Genomic DNA, 22,097 nt, shown 5'->3' on the forward strand with positions numbered 1-22,097 from the left:
ACTAATTTGAAATTAACAAAAATAAAAAATTACAGATAACATTTTTTTTCTTTTAATGAACAATGTACGTTTTAAGAGGGTAATGTGTGTTTGTAATTAATTGGCTCTGGCTTAGTATATAGCATTATGCTGAAGAGCAGACTGTAACAGTATTTATCAGACATTAAATGTATTATTTAAAACCCGCTTATAACAATTTTTAAACGATTACATCATCTTAAACACGTGAAATGTGTACATGTCGGGGTATTGTTTGATTTTTTTTTAATTGTCTTATAACTTCTAGTAATATTATAGCAAGTTATATTATATTACCTTGATCGCTTGATGGATATTTAAGACTTCCAGAGATTGGCAAACTTTATATTTTATTTTATACATTGATGATTCCGTTATATACACAACTAGCAGACTCGGCCAAGCGTTTGGCCGAAAGTTGGCCAAAAGAATTACATATAAAATTTTATCTCGAATTCAAAAACGAAGATTTTCTTCTATTATATTGTTGTGTGGTTGTGGTACTTTGTTTCATTATAGAATTCTAGAAACAGTGAAAAAGTAGGTATTTAAATATAATCTGGTGAATATGATAATTAACTTACAACTATTTGCTTTAAGTAACAATACAGTGTTATAGAAAAAAATACCGTATATTATTTTGTATTATTTTTTAACCCATAGAAACTTTTTCCAGAGACTGTAGCCTAATCCTAGGAAACTTATTAAGACGGGAATGATGGAAGAAAAGAGACCAAGGAGACACAACCCAATAGCATGGACTGAACAAGTGTCAAATCCTTTAATCTGGTTTACCAAGTTGGAGACCATCAGAAAAGCAAGTATCTGGTTTACCAAGTTGGAGACCATAGCGATGTTATCTACCATTGCGGAATCAGGAGCATCACGTCGATCATTATAGGAGAAGAATAACACATAATTAACTTCGGTCGTGTCGAATTTCTTACCTGTAAGTTGTGAGTGACTTGCAGGGGTCGTTCACCAGCCTGCAGCTTAGTGCAATATTTGGATGGAAAGTACCCGACTTTACCAAGACATTTGCCCTTCCACCAATCAGGATCAGAAGTGTCGATCACTGTGACCTTATATCCAGCCTTCAGGTCCAGCTCATCTGCGTGACGGGACTTGAAGTTGTAGAGAATCACGTACAAGTTGGTTGGTAAGAGACGCTGGTGCTTCTGAAATACAAATTAAGTCTATTAGAAATTAGTACATTATTAAAATACAAGAGTTTTTCCGCTCCAGGTGTTTCCTTGCTGACCATGACGCTAAGACATGACTGAAGAAGAGAGAAGATGGAGAGGAATATGAAAACAAATAAGCTTTTCTACGAAGTGATTTTTAAACGTTTTTATTTAGCTCACCCCGTTTGTTTTATTCTTTTTTCTCGGGTCAAATTTAGTAATTCAAATTTCACCCTCTTCCTGTCAACCGATTAATCTGAAATTTTGTATACACTTTGGATTTTGGTGACAATACCATTATGTTTATTTATTATCATTATAAATTCAAGATGGCCGCCACCACAAAATGGTGGATAATTTATGTTTTATTAATCCCATTAATATGGGTATCAAATGAAAGGGCTCAACAAGCCAAATATAATATACTATAAATAACGGGCAAGAAACCTTTCAATAATGAAGCACTAAATGAATTAAACAGAATGCGAAATAAAAACTAAAAACTAGAAAATAAAAATAGGTAAAAAAACTTTTTAAGTTAAACGGTTTTCTGTTAAACATACATTGCAATGTTTAAGATAAATATACTAAAAACCAAAAAATAATAAAATAGATACAGTCGTGGGAATTATAAACATATGCATAGACTAGACTAAAATAAAACCGTGGGGCACGTCAATTGTCTACAAATTATCGACTTAATGTGCGATAGAAGAATCGTTTAATTCGTCGTTAAAATAGGCAGTTGGCCCGCAGACGGAGAGGAAATTAGTTACTATTTTCTTGCTCATGGAAATTCCCCACGGTTTTATTTTAGTCGAGTCTATGCATATGTTTATAATTCCCACGACTGTATCTATTTTATTATTTTTTTGTTTTTAGTACATTTATCTTAAACATTGCAATGTATGTTTAACATAAAACCGTTTAACTTAAAAAGTTTTTTTACCTATTTTTATTTTGAACGATCATTGCGTTTTTAGCTAAAGATCTGTATTAGATCTAAGTTTTGTATTGTATTTGGAAAATAAGGAATTAAAACATTATGAAGATATTTCCGGAGTAGTCGTCGCCCAGACCCGGCAGCAGATGCCAAGCTAGACTTAGTTTTAGTGATAGGTCCCTTTTTAGGATAGAGAAGTCTTGACACTCCCCTGCAGCAGCTTCTTGGCCACAGATCTGACTGATCACGTGGTCGATAGGCTTTTAGGGGTCCTTTGAAGAGAAAAGATATTTACTTAAATTTAAAATCAATTTATTAAATGGAGTTTCATCACGTTTTCGCATTCACCTAGCGGCACAACTTTGGTTTTGATATTTAAAAAAATAAATAACCCTCTAAACAAATAACTCGCCTGCTTCTTCTTAGGAAAATTAATAAGGAAAATAAACTTTGATAATTAATAAGACTTAATATACAATTGAAATCAATGTATAAATAGGTAACAGGATCGCATAACATACCGTGGGCTGTTTCACTGGTGATGGACAAGGGCTGGCGCTGTTTGAAGAAAGGCTCTTGTCAGGCTCGTCTGGTAACTCCACGCTGCTCATACGACCCACCCGTGTGTTCAGAAGACGGCGGCTATGCACCGGTGATGATGGAGCTACCATTATATTAACATAGTTATATTTCCTGCATCCTACAATACTTTGCTGCCCTGGTTGTTTTTTTGTTGGGAGGTAGAATACCAAAGATAATATATGTATCTAATATATATAAATGAAGACAAGCGCTCAATTACTCAAATCAATGATTTAAGATAGTTTTAGGTCATGAATTGGTAACCAGAATTCAGTATAATTGTAGATTCTGCGCAAGTCATAGATTAACTCTGAAAGCCAGACGATTCAAGGTAATCGATTCAGAAAAATTCAACAAGTTTATTTAATTGAAACATTAATTGATATTACTTGTAAAAAGATCGTTTAGAAATGGGTAAAGAATTTTAGAAAATTAACACCTTTTACTGTAATATTTGATTTGATTATAATGAAACGATTTTTATCTGCATACCATACATAATTGATATTACGACAATGTGTAGTAATTAATGTAGACTAAACTAAGTTTACTTATAGGTAAAATTTCCAAATCCTACGAAAGCTCAAATAAACAGTGCCTGTAATCAGTCATAACACTTGTTACGACTTATCAAAAGCAAACAAAGTCATAATAATAAATCGATAAAGGGCCCAATAAAATTTCAATATTATGGGAAAATTACGCCACTTTTACCAGATTCATTGTTATGATATCTGTTATATAAGCTAATGAAGCGCAGTTTATAATATTATGAAAATAAACAACTTTAAAATTAAAATAAATCGAGAATTATTATTAATCTTTTTCTTTATAATCATCATGAAAAATGAACTAGGAACTACATCCAGGCTTGGTTTTTTTTGTCACAGAGGGCAAATGGGCAAAAGGTTCACCTGATGCTGAGTGCATGGACACTAACATGACAAAAAGTTTAGTTCAGTTTACTAGTGTTTTTTTATTTGTACTCTTGATTTTTTGACTTTAGATAGTTGTTGTTGTCTTTTATATTGGATAATTTTTGAAAAATTCTTGAAGATTCCTTCGAGAAATATTATTTATCTTGACATACAATTAAAGTGAAGTTAATTATAAATTACGCTTCACTGGTAGCGCTAATAAACAGCAAATTAAACGTACATGATTGCGAATTATATACAGCGTTATTAACTCTCAGCGAGCCGTATCGCATGCAATATGTCCTGTTAGCTAGAAAGAAAAAGAAAATTAAAAACATGCAGACCACTTACAACCAGTTCCGAATACTTAAAACAATTGAAGATCAACGTCGAAAGCACACCAAGGGAAGACAACTCCACACAACTATGAGAGAAAGGATCACATCCATTGTGCTACGACATTTAATTTTGTATCCAAAAAACTCGTTAATCATATCGTTAATAAGTAGTTCCGTTAACTGACTGTTGATACTATCAAATTAAACTGGCCGAAATATTGAATTACTGAATTTTAGGAGTTCATAAGTAATTTTCAGTGTGTGTGGTTGATAATAAAAAAAAATACAATCCACCATTTGTACTACTAAATTGTACTAAACAATTGTACATGTTATGGATATATTGAACGGATTACAGAGATTACAGAGGAAAGTCGAGTAAAAATTATAATTGGATTGAGGTGATTTGTTAGGTTGTTGTCCCCTTGCCTCACCCTAACTCTGTGAGTTCCGATGTGTATATAGCCTTTATATTAAGTAGGTTTAGAGGACTGAAACGATGCCAGCGGTATGTTGCAATAAATACTAATAGCCAGTGAATTATTAGTACCATTTCTCAAATACAAGGAACATTCCGTGTCTAAAAACAGATATAGTGTATTGCAGGCAAGTTTGTTTCGTAAAAGTATGTGATTAAAAGGTCAAAGTGTTATGAAGTCAAAAAGGCTTAAAATTCGTTTTAGCTCGTAATTAGATAATAATAAATTGTATGCACATTCCACTTGTAAGTGAAAAAATTCGAGTTTTTTGGACCGTTCATACATATGAAGGTATCGTACATAGAACTTTGCTGCTCTGCGAAGGTTGGTCCCTAGCTGGTCTCCTCCTCAGTTCTCCACACTCCGGGGAATCCAAAGAAAGGCTCTTCATCCTAAGATTCAACTTTTGGCGGCGAGGCGAATGTGGTGCTACAACAGTCCTCCAACATGAGTAAGCAATAATGAATTAATATTAAATGTAGCTGAAATGTCAATGATTTCAAATTAATATTAAGTAACAAAATGTATGAATGGGTATTGCGTATTTTAATGTGGAGGCACAATTGGAGATAATATTCAAAAAGTTAGTATAACTAATAACAACGAATTACAACAATAAATTGCGTAAGCAAAAGCAATGCAATCAAACATTAATTTTAAACAGAAGTCTAGCATACGGTAGAGATAGAAAGAGAGAAGGGAAGAGTACCTACCTTACCCCTACGATATCTACGCATAACAGTGATTCTAAATATAACATTTGTGAATACAAAACTATATATTGGTCCTATGTATCTCGCCAACAGTAGTGTTTTCAGTTGGGCGAGAACGTTTTCGTAATAAAATAAATTTAAAGTTTTCTACTGGGGTTCATTTAGTCAAGTACCAGGTATAGGACTGGGACTGGCGCGGTCAGCCTGCCTTAACATTTGGGCACTCTTCGAGTTCCTCATCGAACCTGTAGGGACAAAATAACAGGCTAGTGTCTATATTACTATCTTTAACTAAATCCGATATGAACCCTGCGAAATTTATAACCAAAGTGTTAGAGCCAAAGAAAAATAAAACATAAACTCGTGTTGTCAGTTTGCTTTCGCTGAAAGTGTTTGCACAGAAGTTGGTGTAATTTGAGACAGTAGAAATTTGAGACAGCAGAATGACGTGCTTTTCAGAGCCGATTTGACGTTAATATATATTTTCAAAAGACATGCGAATTAAGGACTCTCCAAGCCATGCACCACTTACTTGGCGGCCGAAGGGAAATGGCACTTATCGAAATGCAATCAGTGGTATACCAGAAAAATAAAGCAGCTTTATTTATTTTTTTATTGTAACAAAAATAATTTACATATCACAGAACGCGGGGCGTTTCGGGTGCTATTATAAAGGTATCCAAGTCATGACTAGAGCAGATGAGCCCAGAAGCCGCGGCGATCATTGCCGCAATCAGTATTCGTCTACGGCCGAAAATATTTCTGATTATCAAACGAATGCTTCATTTTTTCTTACGAACACTGGCCGTGGGCTTTAAAATCGAAGGCGGTGGATCACCATTCTCATTTGTGATACACAACGGTTGTCCGAATGGTCGCGTTGTCGTTTCTTCTATTTCTGAAAGGAGGTGCCAATAAAACTAAATAAATATAAGTAAATAAATTCGAAAATAACATAAATCAAATCATAAGATAATAGTGAGACACAGTTGTCATAATGTTCAACACATTGGGAGCACGGAAGCAAGCATCTATTAGTGTCTGTAGAACAGTTACTAGTAACCTAAATCTAGCCTAAACACAGTCATTGCAAATGTAACCAAAAGAACCCAAAATACAGCAAAGAATATAAAGAAACAGAGGCGCCGTGAACGAGAAGACGGGACGGATAAAGCTCAAAGGCGGTGAAACAGCGATGCGCTACGGCAACCGAGGGCGCGTACTTTCCGGCAGAGAAATGGACCGATGCTGTGGAGAGCCACGACGCGACTTGGACCCCCACATGGACATACTCTTGACGCCGGCGAAGAGTCGCCGCCGCACGCCGCCGTCGCTCTTGGACGCCGCGCCTACCGACAAGCACTATTGAGCACCGACCGCACCCCGCCCGCCCTGCGCCCGACACGTAAAGGCGTGCAAACAATCGACACTACTGAAAACGAGTGGTCATAATGAAGCTGCCTGTCGACTGTTGCCGGGTGACGCCGGGCGACAGTCGGCGGCCTACGCGGAGCTGAGAAGCGAACGAGCCCGGGTGCGGCGCCAGACCTGAGCTGGAGGATATCTGTTGCGGCGCCACCGCCAGGCCGGTGCTCGGCCGGGCCGGGGACCGCGATGGCGGAGGTTCCTCGGGTGCCGACACGCGCACTACCGGCCCTCCCGGCTTCGCTATTTCGTTGGCGCGCTTCAGCACTTGATACGTCAGATCCACTTCCTCCTCTGAACCGAGCGAAATGTTAGTAACGCCCCTTTATATCCATATGTGTCTGATGTATAACAATCGCCGGGTGCTGGGTTTTTAATATACAACTATAATCTCACCGGCACCCGACCGATATGCATGTTAGTAATGATAGGATCCGCAAATCTATTAGGCCACGGGACAAATAGGGGTCACTCGGCACTCCTAACTCATACCCTCATAGTAGCCGTCATAACGATCATCAAACTCGACAGTTCTTTTGAAAAACATCTTGGCGAGCCTTTGTCCGGGCGTGCACCCTGAATGTAAATCCAATTTTATAAATGTATTGCGTGTCGCGAGTGTGTGGCAAGCTAGTGTTATGTGTGCTTTGCTCGTAATGGTTAAATAAACTTGATAAAAATCCTAACTGAGATAATCCTCCTGAAATAAAAACTCTTAGAATACAAAATATTATTTCAGTCCTGATTTAATTCTAATTAAGTTGTGTTTGTGAAGTTTCGTACTCAGAATACAAATTATTATAATACTAATTATATGAAAATATACTATTCTATTTATTGTATAAAAAAACCAATTTTTCGTCTATTACTTCTAAAGGTAACTTTAATTTCTATTCAACGAGTAACCCTAATCACCAATACTATGTAAAAAAAATATGCCAAAACTTTGTAGTACTTACTTTCTTCTTCGTAGCCAGGATCTTGGACCCTGTGAGCTTCAATTTCGGAGGTGCTCTTCTGTCGGCGCAAGAGTCGTGATTTCGTTTGACATTTGCCGACTTGCGGCATGCAGTCTGTGTGTACGTTCATTTTGCATACTCTGCACCTCAGACCCTGTCGAGTGTGACCTGCCATTGGAAAAATTATTACTTTAATATGATACTTTGAAGTATTTTTTTCCAAAAGCAAATATTTTGTGTAACATTAATAATAATTATCAAACTAAAGCAGTACTTTATAAGCTTTGTATCAATTTTAACAGATTTGTTAATCAATATTTCTTTTACAATTATTTTCTATTTAATAATTGTAAAAGAATATAATAAAAAAAGTAGTGTGTAGTTTAATAACTTGCATAATTTTAAGTTATTTTTAGTAATAGAAAATTTATTAATTAAATTGTAGATTTAATTTCACTCCTTTGCATCCCATACAAAATAGTGATAATTTAAAAAAAATATTTAATTTCATTCTTCATTCAAAATAAAAAAAACACCCATAAACCGACTTTACAGATAAAAATGCTTTATTAGTAAATTAAATTTCCTAGATTTGTGATACAAAGATATACTATATATATTGCTATTATATAAGCGACGATTGCCTGAAATAAGTCCCGGATTTGAAGTCCTATGTTTTTAACAAGCTTATATAAAGAAAGTCACCCACATAACTTTTCTTTATATAAGCAGAGGGCTTGAAACAGAAAATCACAATTTGGGCTTAATGTATATAATCTCCTCTATTTATTATTATGTTCTGTTTGATAAATTGTATTTTTGGTAGAAATTATAAGATCCTAAATTGAGATAACTCTAAATATTCAATTCTATCCTTTGACTTGTCTTTTGAAATAGTCATTATTAACTGTTTTGTGCTAATAAATATATATTTTCTTCATAAAGCGTAGAGGCTTCATTTTATTAGAATTTTTCAGCGCCACGCCCGGAGCAAGGTAATAAGATCTAATTATTATAAAGCTTTCGTTTATTGTCCTTTGAAAACCGAGGCCCTCTTTCCAGCAATTGTAGATAATTAAAAAATGTTGTCCTATAACATAAATACTGTAACATCTTTTTTCATTAAGACAAAGGACGTTCGGGTAAATTAGTCGTTTGACTTACGGCTGGATTTAAAGATTATAGATAAGAGTTATTATCATTAAAAACATACATATCAATTACATGAGAAAAAGATTAAACATAAAAGTATATATTGCGCCACAGCTGTACGCTTTTATTACTCTGAAAGTCTTGAGGGGAAGTGTGAAACCCAAGTGTACTCCAAGAACTGGGTTTTTTACTACCTATGGGATATCTGCGACGGCGAAGGCCTAGGTTATTTGTGATACCAAGGGCAAGAACCAGTCTGTTGCATAGATCCCCGTTATCCAAGATGTTAGACCTACTGAATGCTGTCTCCGACACTATCGACATATTTGTATGTTCGTAGAGTACAGACAGTAGCGATATTGTGTGTATTATTTGTTTAATATTATATATGTCGTTTAAGAAATTGTTTTCAATGTTTCTCGTCATTATCGTATTGGCATAGTCTGTAAGAATAGTGTTTTTATTTCTGTAATTAATAAATAATACTAATTTCCGTATCTCAGGAGGTAGGCTCCTAATTATTTCTCATTAAGAACATTACAACATTCACTTACATGAGATAATTATTATTATATTACGCTTATTAATTGATTATTATATTAAAATAGTAAAAAAGTACGATACCAGACAAGAAACAGAACACTTAGATAAAAACACATATAAATATAGAAAATTTGATGTACCATATAGAATAAATATAGTTAGTATGTTTTTTTATTTATTTTACAAAATAATTTAATACAATCATAATATGTTACATTAGAAAACCACCATGGAATGTATAAATATAATTATAGCAGTCTTGTTTAGGAATGCGACGAATGCATATAGGAGTAGTTTTTAAATTTTTATTAAGATTATCGTGGGGCTACCAAATAACTGACTAGGTTCCACAACGTTCTTTCGATATGATACATTGTTTGCTCTCGATGTACAGAGCCAAAGATCCGTTAGTCCATGAAATGAATTCAATTTGTATTTTCTGTCTTAGCTTGTGCTTAGCTTAATCTAAATGTTAAAATGTCTATAAATACTAAATCATAGTTTCTGCTTAGTGTTCACTAAGTTTTTCGTAAGCTAAGCTTTTGAGCTAAGTCTAAGTGGGCTCTTAAGATCTCGCCCTAAGTCATACTAAACTGGTTTTTTATGTCGTCTCGAACAAAGTGCTCGACTAGAAGACATTTATTAACTTTTTCTGTAATTTGTTTTATATTGGTTTAAACTTATTTCTTTATTTGTATATGTGAATACTAGTGTGGTACAAGTGTTTGTAAATATTTATTTAACACATAAAATAATGGTTATAGAATGTTTATTTCTGTTACTAATGATTAACATTTACTTGTAAGTTGGTTGATAGTTTCCCGAAAATATAAATAAATGTTTGCGCACATTATTATAGAAAGTGCATTTAATGCAGTCAGTTTTAGTCAGATATGGATTGCATTGTAATCAAACCTGGGACGCCAAATCAACACATCAATTGACGATCAGTACTTATAAAGGCGTCGTTAAAATATTCAAGGTTGAAAGTATTTTATTGAAGAGTGGATTTCGCTTAGTTTCTCGTTCCACATTGTTGGTGAGGTGACCCGAGAAAGAAAGATCATTCCGTCTCAATGAAGTTAATCATTTTAATTTGAAGCTCCAAACACAATCTGTTATTATTATTTATCTATTACTAATAATGGCTTTGTTTGTTCCTTCATATTCAATATATATTATAATCTACCAATCAATCAATTTTAGAACAGTGCTTTGTAAAACTGTGCTTTATGTTTTTGTTTCAATGTGTATTCTTAGGGTCCTTCAAGAAAAGAGCGTACAAATTCTTAAAAGGCCGGCAACGCACTTGCAATCCCCCTAGCATCGAGAGTGTCCATGGGCGGCAGTATCACTTAACATCAGGTGAGCCTCCTGCCCGTTTGCCCCCTGTTCAATAAAAAAAAATTCGTTTTCGCTTTTGTGTGTAATGTTTGAATATTATTTAGTGACTAGCTGTAGTAACACTTAAATAAATAAATAAACAATAATTTACTATTACATTCTTTACTATTTAGTTATATTTATTATTATTACAATCAGTTTCTTTGCATTGCCTTTAAATCAATTACAAAAGAAATGATACGATACGTAGATATATATGTAGGCGACGTACCTAGGATTAAAAAAAACTTAAATACCCTATTAAACGCCTATCAGACTTCTGAAATAAAATGTATGGATAATACAAAGGTAGTCCCTTGGTATTTTAACCTAAAACCCTGCTGATATAGCCAAGTCTATGGATATTGAATTCTTTTACACGTGAATCTATAAATACGAAATTACAATGAGACTTACGTAATATAAGGAAACGGGAGGTCTATTCTTTTACTTATCTTTGCCAAGCGACTATAATGAGAAATAATAAAGAAATAGTAAAAATATATTGTTTTCAATATAAAGCAATTTTCGGAACGGATATAAAAGTAATCTACTCGTGTTTATCAGGGTTTTTATTTATTACTCGCTGTCCCCGCCGGCTTCATATCATCCTAATATTATTTTTTGATAAGCCTACCTTCAGTGGTGGATTTACCAGCAGGCTGATGGGATGGAGCCTAGCACGGCATTTTTGGGGTGGCAAATTTGGGGCAAAAAAGATGCATATCGGTTTTTAAATGTTTTAATAGCAGTCTGCAACAAAATTTTGCCGACTATTTCTCCTCTAACATGTCATTGTACATTCGGTGTAGCAAACTGTATTATTCTAGACTAAAATAGTTAGTTCGCCGCCTTCACTTCTGCTTACACTTTGTATACGAGTGAAAATACAGAAAATATATTTTTCTCTTCAATCCATACATATCATACCACCGCTTGGAGGCTGTGAACTGGATGTTTTGTATAATACTGTGCTCAAAAATCACAGGAAAATCTAGGACAATTGTACAGACAAACGCGGCAAAAACAGCTATACCTTGAATATATTATGTAAGTGCTCCACTGCTTACCTTTTTAATAGCGGTATGGAATATTTTGCTGCACTACCCCATATAGATTGTTCCCTACTCCCGAATAAAAACCAAGGTAAAGTTTTTGTATAAAAAACTTCCTCCAGTCATCCGAGATTTGACAACATATATATATCATGCATAATGTATTATTTATTAATATTCTTACCTCGCAGTACTTGAGAGCAAACATCACATGGTGTGATCTTCTTGTAAGTGTATTCTTGGAAATTATGGGCCTCCGAGTCAACGCCTCGCATCGCGTCGCGAGACGCGCCATTCCTCCTACAATCATTTTAAAGTTACATTCCTCCAATTTCAATAATCTTAAACATAATCAATTCAAGACGTCATTTGTTTGAGCATTTTTAGTGATTGGGTATTTTAGTTAAGAATCTTTTGGCAGATGCACATTGTCTAGTAATAGCCGACTCTTTGTTCAGAAATAAAGTTTTATTTTAAACTTAAATAATTTCATCATCTGCTAAAAGACTTTGTAGTGTTTAAGTGACGATAAGCAGAAGTCGGGTCTAAAACTCGCTTATAATCCTTCCGTATAACAAAAATAATTTGCCAGTTAATTAATCATCTTTAATGAACGAAAATATTCACCCGATTATTGTTCTACTTTACTTCCAAAGATATTATCTACAATCCCCAAGTCCTTAAGAATGTTTTATCACGATTATTTACTTGCAAAGTGACACAACAGTGACAAGGACAAAACATTCAATATTAATGAATTAGCAATAAAATTATATAGTTCAATAATACTATCTTATTATTTTGAACATATCAACACCAAATCCTTTTTGTTTTTAAAAGGAGGGACGACTACAACTTAGAGTAAACACAGTTGACTAAAATTGAAACGGCTAATGACGACGTGTATCTCGCTCATATATAAATATTAGTATTAAGTTTCTCATGTAAATATTTTCTTTTTTGTAATGAGAAATACAGTTCTTTAAACATAAACTTATAGGCAAGCTTAACCGATAAAGCCTAACCCTAGTCATAAATATAAATTGCTGTCCTTATCACACTCGCGATACTTTCCAAATGAGTAAACGTGACAACTTCTTTCAACTGATACGGTCTGTCCAACGTTTTTGAAATAAAGAATTATGTTATATTAATAGTTGATCATTTTATGATTTTCAGTGTGTCAACGTTCAACACGTTATCGATCGACAGCAAGGTCAAGTGTAATTATTTGAAGTTGGAAAATTTTCGTAATTACGAATTCCTACCAAGCCTACAGCAAGTTCTATGTTAAGTTACAGTTAAATCTCCAATTTATTGGGTTTCATTCTACCAATGGTAACTATGAGTCCTCTATTTTTCACTCCTTTATTCTATAAAGTATCTTTTTTTTGATATAAATAGATAAAACAGCAGATACGTTGAAGACTTAACCGCTACTAGAGCACATACAAGTGTAAATATATAAATACTATATGTATTAAGTTTGGGTAAGAATGGGAGTGTGCTAAATCATGCGTGTGGCTAAAGCGTTAGAAAAGTAGGCTTAGAATCCACTTAGCAATAGATATAGCTGTACTATAGGTACTAAAAACCTCTAGGAATATATTCATTAAATCTTTGCCGTAAAGTCGCCATACTGGTAAGTAAAATTTGTAACAGTCAAATTATTACTTTATAGGAAAGTTAATCTAAATATGAGCTTTGTAGACCAGGGTCGATAATTTCTAAAATCAAAAAAATATTAGTTAATAAATAAAAGTAAAAAAAAATAGACCTCATATCGCCCGTAAGTTATTTTTTATAATATTCTCCTCCTTTTCCATTTATTTTTCATCCTACTGTTATTGTTTTCACCTTTTTATTATTTTTAAAAGCTTCTACCCCGGTCTAGTGTGATTTGTAAGTAATTTGATTCTTTGCAAACCGAATGCGTTCCATAAAACGTCTTGAATTGAAAATATTTTCCTAGAGATTTTCACCTAATTTTCCTATATATAGGAAATCAAATTACAGGGTAACCTAGGGGACAAAGTTACCTCATCGCCATAACCGTAGACACCGCATGGTACATTTGATTTTTTCTTGATGCAAGAAGAAAAAAACATCAAAATGAACATGACATGATTTTTTACCTATGTCGTACTCAACTATTACAACAAAATTTTAAGCGTCCATAACAAATGATTTATAAAAATGTATTTAATTAATTGAACGACACAGGCTACTAAGTTTTATATTTAATATAAAGCTGTATGTGTGTTATGACAACAACTTAATAAAATATTATAAACATTTTACTGGCATTTTAAAATGAGTAACAACAAACTTGGTTTAAATTTGTTTGCTAGAGAGTTCTTGCGCTTGGGGTTCAAGTGCACCGGCGCTAATTAAAGATTTATATTGGCGCCTGGTATAGTAACAGTTCTTTCCTCGCTCAACGAATAAGTATAATTCAGCGAGGAAATGCTCCCAGCATTAAAGATACACTGCCGCGGGGACCAAAGTTTTTAAGTTTGTTTTAATTTTCTATTCATTAATTCTTAATTATTTTGAAATAACTCAACGACAACATTGCAAATAATAAAGAATTATTGATATTGATCCAGTTAATTTTATTTACAATTAACGAGGTGTTTATAAAGAGTGTTACAGTTAGCGAAAGAGTGTAACACTTTTTACAATTTTAGAGAAATATGTGGCTTCCTTAATCAAATACATGTTATTATTTAGTTCAGCTCGTAGAAGTGCAGTTAAGTATTTTGAACCTACCGGCAACGAATCCTCTTTCTATGTGAGTGACATGAACTAATAAATGTGTACATTGTAAACACAATGATTATATAATCACAGGGTAAAAGAAAACATTGAGAAAAAACATTTTTGACTTAAAAATTGAAAATCGCCGTTATGTGTGTGCGTGGATATTTTGTCTCCCTTTTACAAATATTAAGTGAGCTGTGTTGGCTACAACGTGCGATTTTCAAACCTGAGGCCGTAGGTTCGATCCCCGGCTATGCGCCAATGGACTTTTTTTCTATGTGTGCATTTAACATTTGCTCGAACGGAAAAGGAAAACATCGTGAGGAAATGTCTGGAGGAGGATCATGTCTAAGACCCCAAAAGTCGACGACGTTTGTCAGGCACTGGAGGCTGTTCACCTATTTGCCTATTAGATTTATAAATGTCATGAAACAGATTCGGATTTTTCTTTTTCATAATAGTGGGGCAAACGAGCATGCGGGACGCCCAAAAAGGCAGTCATCGCAAATAATTAGTGGCGCTACAACCTATGTAAGTCTTAGAATTCTGTATCTATTTTACGATCTTTTGTCAAACGAATAGGCAAGTAGGTGACCAGCCTTCTGGCTGTTAGACGACGAAGCCGTGTATAGGGAAATAGGGGATGGAAGGCCCTTATCCAAAAACAAAAGCACAAGTAAATAATTGTAAAAATTTGAATTTGGAATTCTTAACCAAAGAGGCGGGCGCTCAAAATGGCCAGTACGACAAAGCCTGGTCATTATAAAAAACCATGTTCCATTATCCTGGTTTTGTGTTTTCGTCGGACTTAAAACAAAACGTATTATATCGGTAATTAAAGCTTTCTTGCGCTTCGTTAACTTTGTCTACAAAGAATGATTGTCAACACTCGTTACAATTATTTTTAGTAAGATGCTGTTGAAAACATTTATAAATTCAAATGAATAGCCGTGAATACAGATTTAAAATGTAAAGCGCGTTAGATAACAGCATTATTGTAGTTGATTAATTATTCATAACAAATCTTAATGTATTGAGGTCAGTCTGGAAATTGTAAAATTCCTTTTTACAAAGCTACTTGTCCGTCAAGTACCGAGTGAAACTTAGTAGTGAACAATTGTAAATATGTATTGGAGAAATCCTTTGTTGTTTTGCTCAGACTAGTAAAGGTCTATAATTCATAACAATGCAAATAATGTTATCATTTATATTGTATATTTTGCTGCTTATTCATTTATTACAACTTTTAAATCTAATTTTATTTAGGCTGGAAAACACTTATACACTTCAGTGTTATGTTTAGTTTAGTAGTATGAACTACTGAGCTAAAGAGACGGCGGTTTTTTCTCTTCATGTCTTTTTTTTCGTTTCGGGGCAAACGAGCCTGCGGGATGCCTAAAAAGGGCATTCATTTTTAGTGGGTGCGTTTCCGGCTTTTGAGGGAGTACGCTTGAATTTTGTATATACTTGTTAACCTATGAGTTTACCAATGAGTGTCAAACTAAATCTATTGTTCCATATTAGAGTTGCCACGAAGAAATCGCTTGCTAGCGATAAGGCCGCCCGTTGCCTAATAACTAATGTAACCTGCCAATTTTTTTTTATATGTGTCATGTATGCTAACAAAATATTTTATTATTCTTTGTGTATGAATGTGCCGCATACATGCATTCAAGTACGACCACAAGAAGCACCCGTTCACGAGTAGAAACTTTTTGGGCGTATCTCAATCAAGATATGGCGTCATAATATTTTCACATTGGTCCGTCAAACTCTGTTATTAGTATAAGAGCAATTTTTTATTATATATAACGGTTTGTTTATATAAATACTTTACATTATTAGTTACTGCTGCAATTAATTAGAAAGTGAACTATCGTAGCTTTTAGAAGCCGACAAAATGTGTAACAGTAATAATCTCATTACGCTCCTAAGCAAATTCTTATATTATCGTGTATTTTTATGTCACGAACGAAGAGGCTCGGCAAGTGACCTGCTTTAAAATCGAATTATAGACTGACAGCTTCTTTCCTCTCTAAAACACCAGTTTAATGCCCCAGTTCAGTAAGATAATATGGGTTATAATATTATATACAAGAGGTGCGTAGCATTTTCGTAGCATCATCTACGAAATGTAGACAAGAACGCTAATTCCTCTTGGGGTTATTATTAAGCCTACCGATTATGTATTTTGTGTAAATTGAATTTATCACGCCATAACGTAGCACTTGTAGAAGTTTGTATAGCCCTATATTTGACTATACAAAATGAAAAATACACTCAAAAAACAGGTATTTTTTTTAAATTCAGAGGATTTTGCAAGTATTTTATTCATTGCTCTATTTATAGATTTTCATAGAAGTGATAAAATAAGATGAGAGACGTAAACTGAAACTGAAATCTCTATTGCATTCCTTGTGTTAATATTTTACACGTCACAGGAACGTTGTGGCAGGGCATGCTCCACCATAGTTAATATATTATATTCTTTTAGGTCCGTGTCATGGTACCAACGTTTCACATAAGTTCTCCTACGGTTTCCCATGATTAATTTACTACTATGTAATATAACAAAAACCTTAGCCACAGCAAGGCTTGGCCGAGTCTGCTAGTATATTATATTCTTACAAGATACATTATTTTTTATTCATCCAAACGACTGCGTTAATTAAAAATTATTCATAATGACAATTTTATTTATTTATTAATTTTCACTTGTGTCTTCGTAATGCCAAGTCAAATAAATTGTGAAATAGCTTGCGTTTATTGAGATAAACGCAAGCTATTTCATATCATGAGTGATATATTCATGTAAAAACAATAAACATTCTACATTTAATATTTGTTGACAAATTTGTATTAAATGCACTTATAAGTGGCATATAATGCTTGCATAAACATAAGTTAATGTCAGGTTAACACGAAGCGTATTTATTAAAAACCCATTTTTTATGAGTTTTCACTGTAATAAATCGATCAAATAATAAATAAACAAATGTACTATTGTTTCACGTTAATATATATTTTTTGACGTAAATACCGATATTGACCCACAACATACACGAGCGGAACCGGATGGAGGAGGCTCATGTCCAACGACGGATAAAAACAAATGACAAATATTTTTTGGCCTCATGAAACTTCAATGTTCGTAATTAAGTTTTGGAAATAAAGGCTACTATTATTACTATCGATATATATCAATACATATGCAGCATATCAATAAGGATTACTTTTAAAGATTCGAAACATATCGAGTGAAAGAAAAAAATATCAATTCAAAAAGCCATTGTATATCAAGTAAGAGATTTCTACGAGGTCCAAAAGAATTTAGTAGAAAGCAGTTAGATTTTATATAACTATTCGAAAATATTATCCGATCATGTGGATGCTTACCATATAATATACATTCAATTCACATTTGATATTTATTGAAGCATATAATTTTCACACGGTGTGGGCTAGATAAAGGAGCTGAATGACATAGTCGTCTCCATTTTGTCGATATAATTTTAAAATTGGAATGAAAAATAGTTTAACGTGGGTTTCACTTTAATTTGATTCTGAATTATATTAAATCAAAGGATATTAGACCACAAATAAAGTGCGGCTAACATGTAGACCATAATTGATGGCTTTGTGCAGTTTCGGAGGCCGCGTAACAATCAATCTAGTTCAATCAGGGTTTGTTGTTTACGTAAAACACTCACGGCCTTATACAGAATAAACATTGTTTCTAGAATAAACTTGACCTTTGAGCATTATATTGCAAATCTCTAATTTTGCAATATAATGCTTAAAGATTGGATTCCTGCAATTAATTTGTTTAAACGCATATAACATTATGTATTTGCGTGTTGTTCTCACGAGTATGTAAGTAGGTACGTGCTCCTATTTCACCATGCCTCCTGCTGATACGGACAAATCTTTGTTTTTAATTTATTGTGTTATTCTTTATTACTCAAGATGTCATATGGCACACGGGGTAATGGTTGCAGTTCCTTACAAACGTTGTGTAAAAGAAAAAACTTGGCGATTAAAAAGAGTAGCGGAGAGTTTATTGCCAGTTCTTCTCTTCCGTTCTACGCCCTTGATTTGAGAACTGGCAGTAAATGTAAAATTAGAATCATTTAATGTATACATATTTCTTTTTTTGACGCTCATAAGTGTACATTATCTTGCCTATATGAATAAATGATTTTTGATTTGATTTGATTTATATAAACTGAGCTTATATATTAGATTCTGTCAAAAACATCGACCCTTTTTACGCACTCTTCTACCGTTTTATTTAAAAATAATTTAAAACAACTGTTAATGTCATAATTCTTGTATCTCTTCTCTATTATAGCTACAGGTTTATTTGTCGTTGTCCGGATTTATAAATTTTGTGTTGACATGTTTTGTTTGGCTTTGCACTGTATCATTTTTTTATTAGTGAAAACTTTCGTGGATACATCCAATGCGTTTATTTGATGTTTTATTTTTAACTTTTTTTATTGTATAGTTGTATCTGTTTTGTTTCCAAATAAATAAAAAGTGTGTCCATATACACTACAAACCAAAGTTTTGGTATGTCTTCATTTACTTTTATAATAATTGTGTTACGCTTTTCTATAAAACTTTTTTGGAATGGAAGTTATTGCAATACAACCCGGCTTTTTGAATTGCTAATTCTCCTTCCATCGTAGTATGTTTAGATTTTTAAAAAGTATGAACGTACTACATATATGTTACGTATTAACGTCGATATATATTTTTACATTAAAACAACAACATTCGTTTATTAATAGTTATTGTAAAAACTGTTTTAAAAGTGATTCATTCCGCAAATAAAATTTTAGCAATAAATAGTTTTCGCACCCATCATTCCAGTTTACTTATAAAATTGTGTTTTCTGTATGACTAATTACGATTGAACGAACAAACTCTGGGCTGAGAACCATAAACCTTCACTAGATTAGTTAGGCTAGTGGCTAATATATGATAATTGATAACCCTTGACTCTGTGGTTAATTAAATTGATCTGTCAAAAGATATGTAGATAGACAACTGGTCAACGTTATATTAAAACTACTTCACAGTACGATTGATTAATGATAAATAACCGAAACAAAACAAATATGGAAAGTGACTTTCAACTAGATATGGAAAGGAAATAAAACATTTAAATGAAAATGTCATTGCCGGCATCTGGCAAAGTGTTTGCAGGATGCAATCAATTGATTGAGAGAAAATGTTGCGTCGTTTTACTCAACTATATATTTACCGATTTTATTTGCAAAAGTTTTAGAACGTAATTTATTGATATCATTATTTAGCTATATAAGGGTACGTTTATGTAATGGGTCTGGAATAGTCTTAAGCAAGAAATTATGATTTTTGCTAAACATAGATTGTTACAATTAACAGTAATTTAAAAATAAAACAGATATTCTACACGTTGAATCATGTAAGATATCGTCACATATATCAAGTTAAATAATTTTATATTTAACTGATAAACTGTACAAATATATTGCAGGCGATAAAGTTTTTGGACGTGGCTTCTAAGTTTAGTAGAATTCGTAAATTTACATACTTTTAGAAGTATATATTGTGTGAGGCTGTGATAAAGCACTGTTATATTATAACGAATCTTGTATAAAGCTTTTAAAGTGGTTCATAAATTTTATTTCAGTTCATAAACAGAGAAACATTATTATACGTTTTTGAAATAAAAAATTAACTTTGTTATTTATAATGTAACGAAATTACCCATGTGTGTACTTGTTATATAAAAAGAATTCTTTGACGAATGAAAGTCTGCGTAGCACTTTTGCAGACAATTCTGGTAATTGTATAAAACTCTTGTTTAAGACGCAAAAAAACATGGATATTATAAACCATCTCCAATCGCCAATATAACTTACTAACGTATTATTTCAATATATATAATTAATTGTCGATAAATTACTGTAATTAATTGCCAATTAAAAGCCCATAATAATTTATTAAATTGTTGTCATTGTCGTGTCCTAAAATGTGGTATAGTTTGCATAATAAATGAATTTGAATCAACCAAATAACGTGTTTATAAATTGCCAATTGCTATAAAAAATATAAATAAATTTTGCCAGATAGTGCCATATTTTTGTAGATTCAAATTCAAGAAGTTTTTTTATTTGCACAAATTTGAATTGTTCTTTCAAAGACTATAATTGTTGCCTCTTACTTTTTCATTTTGGATACTTAATTTATTATAGTGTTCCTTTAGATATGGGGTACGCTACCACGAACTCTAAGAACACACCAATAAATTAAGTATTATCTAATAACTTTAAAGTTTTTTCATGTAAAAATTAAATAATGCAGTCTGAAATATTAATTGATTAATATGAACGGTATATGAATCAAAAGTTCTTACTTATCTGGGGCGGCATGTGGCGGCGGTGCGCTGGGAGGCTTCAAACTCCTAAAAGCCTTAAGCCACTTGTTCTTCATGCTTCCGGCTGATGAAGACGATAGCTTGCGGTCTACTGTGCTGCTGTCAGCTTTAGCTGCAAACAGCTCCCTCTGAAAATAAGATGTTTAGATATATTACTAAGACCCATGTTAAGCTTGGTTTATTAACGCCAGGTTGTGGGTTAGGTATCTGTATATAATAATTAAGTGTATTTACTAGTTATACAGAAGACAAATACTATTTGCAAGGTAATAATCAAGCTCTATATTTTCTCTAAAACTCAATTATATATCGTTATAGCAGCGTTCGTAAGAAACGTTTACCAAAAGAAAATCCAACTACAACCGCCTGCAGTTGACACTATGACGCGGCTTTATCTTGGTACAAGAATTTTCAAAATCTTTTAGTTAGATCTAAAAGTACCCCCGGAAAATAGCCGTGTTAATTTAAGCCTCATAAAATTATTTTAGAAGTATAGCGAAATATACTCGAACAAATCACACATTAAAATGCAATCACGAAGCCTTTTCTTATAAAATAAACACATTTTTCTTTAGTACCTGTCAATTTAACATTTATTAGATGTTAGAGCAAGACAACCCATAGATAAAATTCTCAGTGCTGGGCGATCCCGTAGGGGAATAACACCAGTACTCATTGGATACGGCTTCGTAGTTCTAGAAATACTCACAGTCAGAAATACAAATCTTGTCTTACGACACCTTGTAAAAAGATTTGTTTATTATATAAAACGTGTACGATTCGTGATGACTAGCGTCCTCTAATCTTGTTACAGACTAAGATCCGACTATAAAATACAGAATCCATAGAAAAAGTTTATGCTTTTAATTGAGTGATTTACCTAAGAGACAGAATAAATGCGGACTGTAGATACGATATGTTTTCAATTTATGTAATTTTACAGTAAATTTTTTCAACAATTTGTACCAAAATGCTGTATGAATTTAATAAATTTGAACGTAAGGCAAAAGCGCGTAGCTATACCTCAAATCAATAAATTATGAATGAAGGTGATTCAAAAACAATTGGTAGAGTACAGGAATTATTGGTTATTCTGACAGGAATAAATCTTGGACGCTGACTATGTTGCCACTTCTGTTTTAGGGCATATTGTAAGCCACTTTTGTTTTGTTTTTCGTCTTATTTTTTTTGTTGGCGTAAAACCGAGTATTAAATG

At 33.2% G+C, this 22,097-nt stretch overlaps 1 protein-coding gene across 4 annotated transcripts in view; it reads right to left on the minus strand.

Annotated features, from left to right (window-relative positions):
- The window catches only part of LOC110999062, a 140,091-nt gene that overhangs the window by 2,385 nt on the left and 115,609 nt on the right, over window positions 1–22,097 (minus strand). The window contains exons 12-19 of one of the 4 annotated variants that reach the window (XM_045629727.1): window positions 20,861–21,009; window positions 11,876–11,991; window positions 7,559–7,726; window positions 6,723–6,893; window positions 4,762–4,890; window positions 3,886–3,954; window positions 2,667–2,809; window positions 966–1,196 (exon numbers count right to left, since the gene is read on the minus strand). In XM_045629727.1, the coding sequence (XP_045485683.1) occupies window positions 966–1,196; window positions 2,667–2,809; window positions 3,886–3,954; window positions 4,762–4,890; window positions 6,723–6,893; window positions 7,559–7,726; window positions 11,876–11,991; window positions 20,861–21,009 (1,176 nt within the window). Of the gene's footprint in view, window positions 1–965; window positions 1,197–2,666; window positions 2,810–3,885; window positions 3,955–4,761; window positions 4,891–5,347; window positions 5,420–6,722; window positions 6,894–7,558; window positions 7,727–11,875; window positions 11,992–20,860; window positions 21,010–22,097 lie in introns of all 4 variants that reach the window. The other 3 variants (XM_045629729.1, XM_045629728.1, XM_045629730.1) reach the window with 3 other exon arrangements.

Source organism: Pieris rapae, chromosome 10, assembly GCF_905147795.1.
Source record: "Pieris rapae chromosome 10, ilPieRapa1.1, whole genome shotgun sequence".
Classification (NCBI taxonomy): domain Eukaryota; kingdom Metazoa; phylum Arthropoda; class Insecta; order Lepidoptera; family Pieridae; genus Pieris; species Pieris rapae.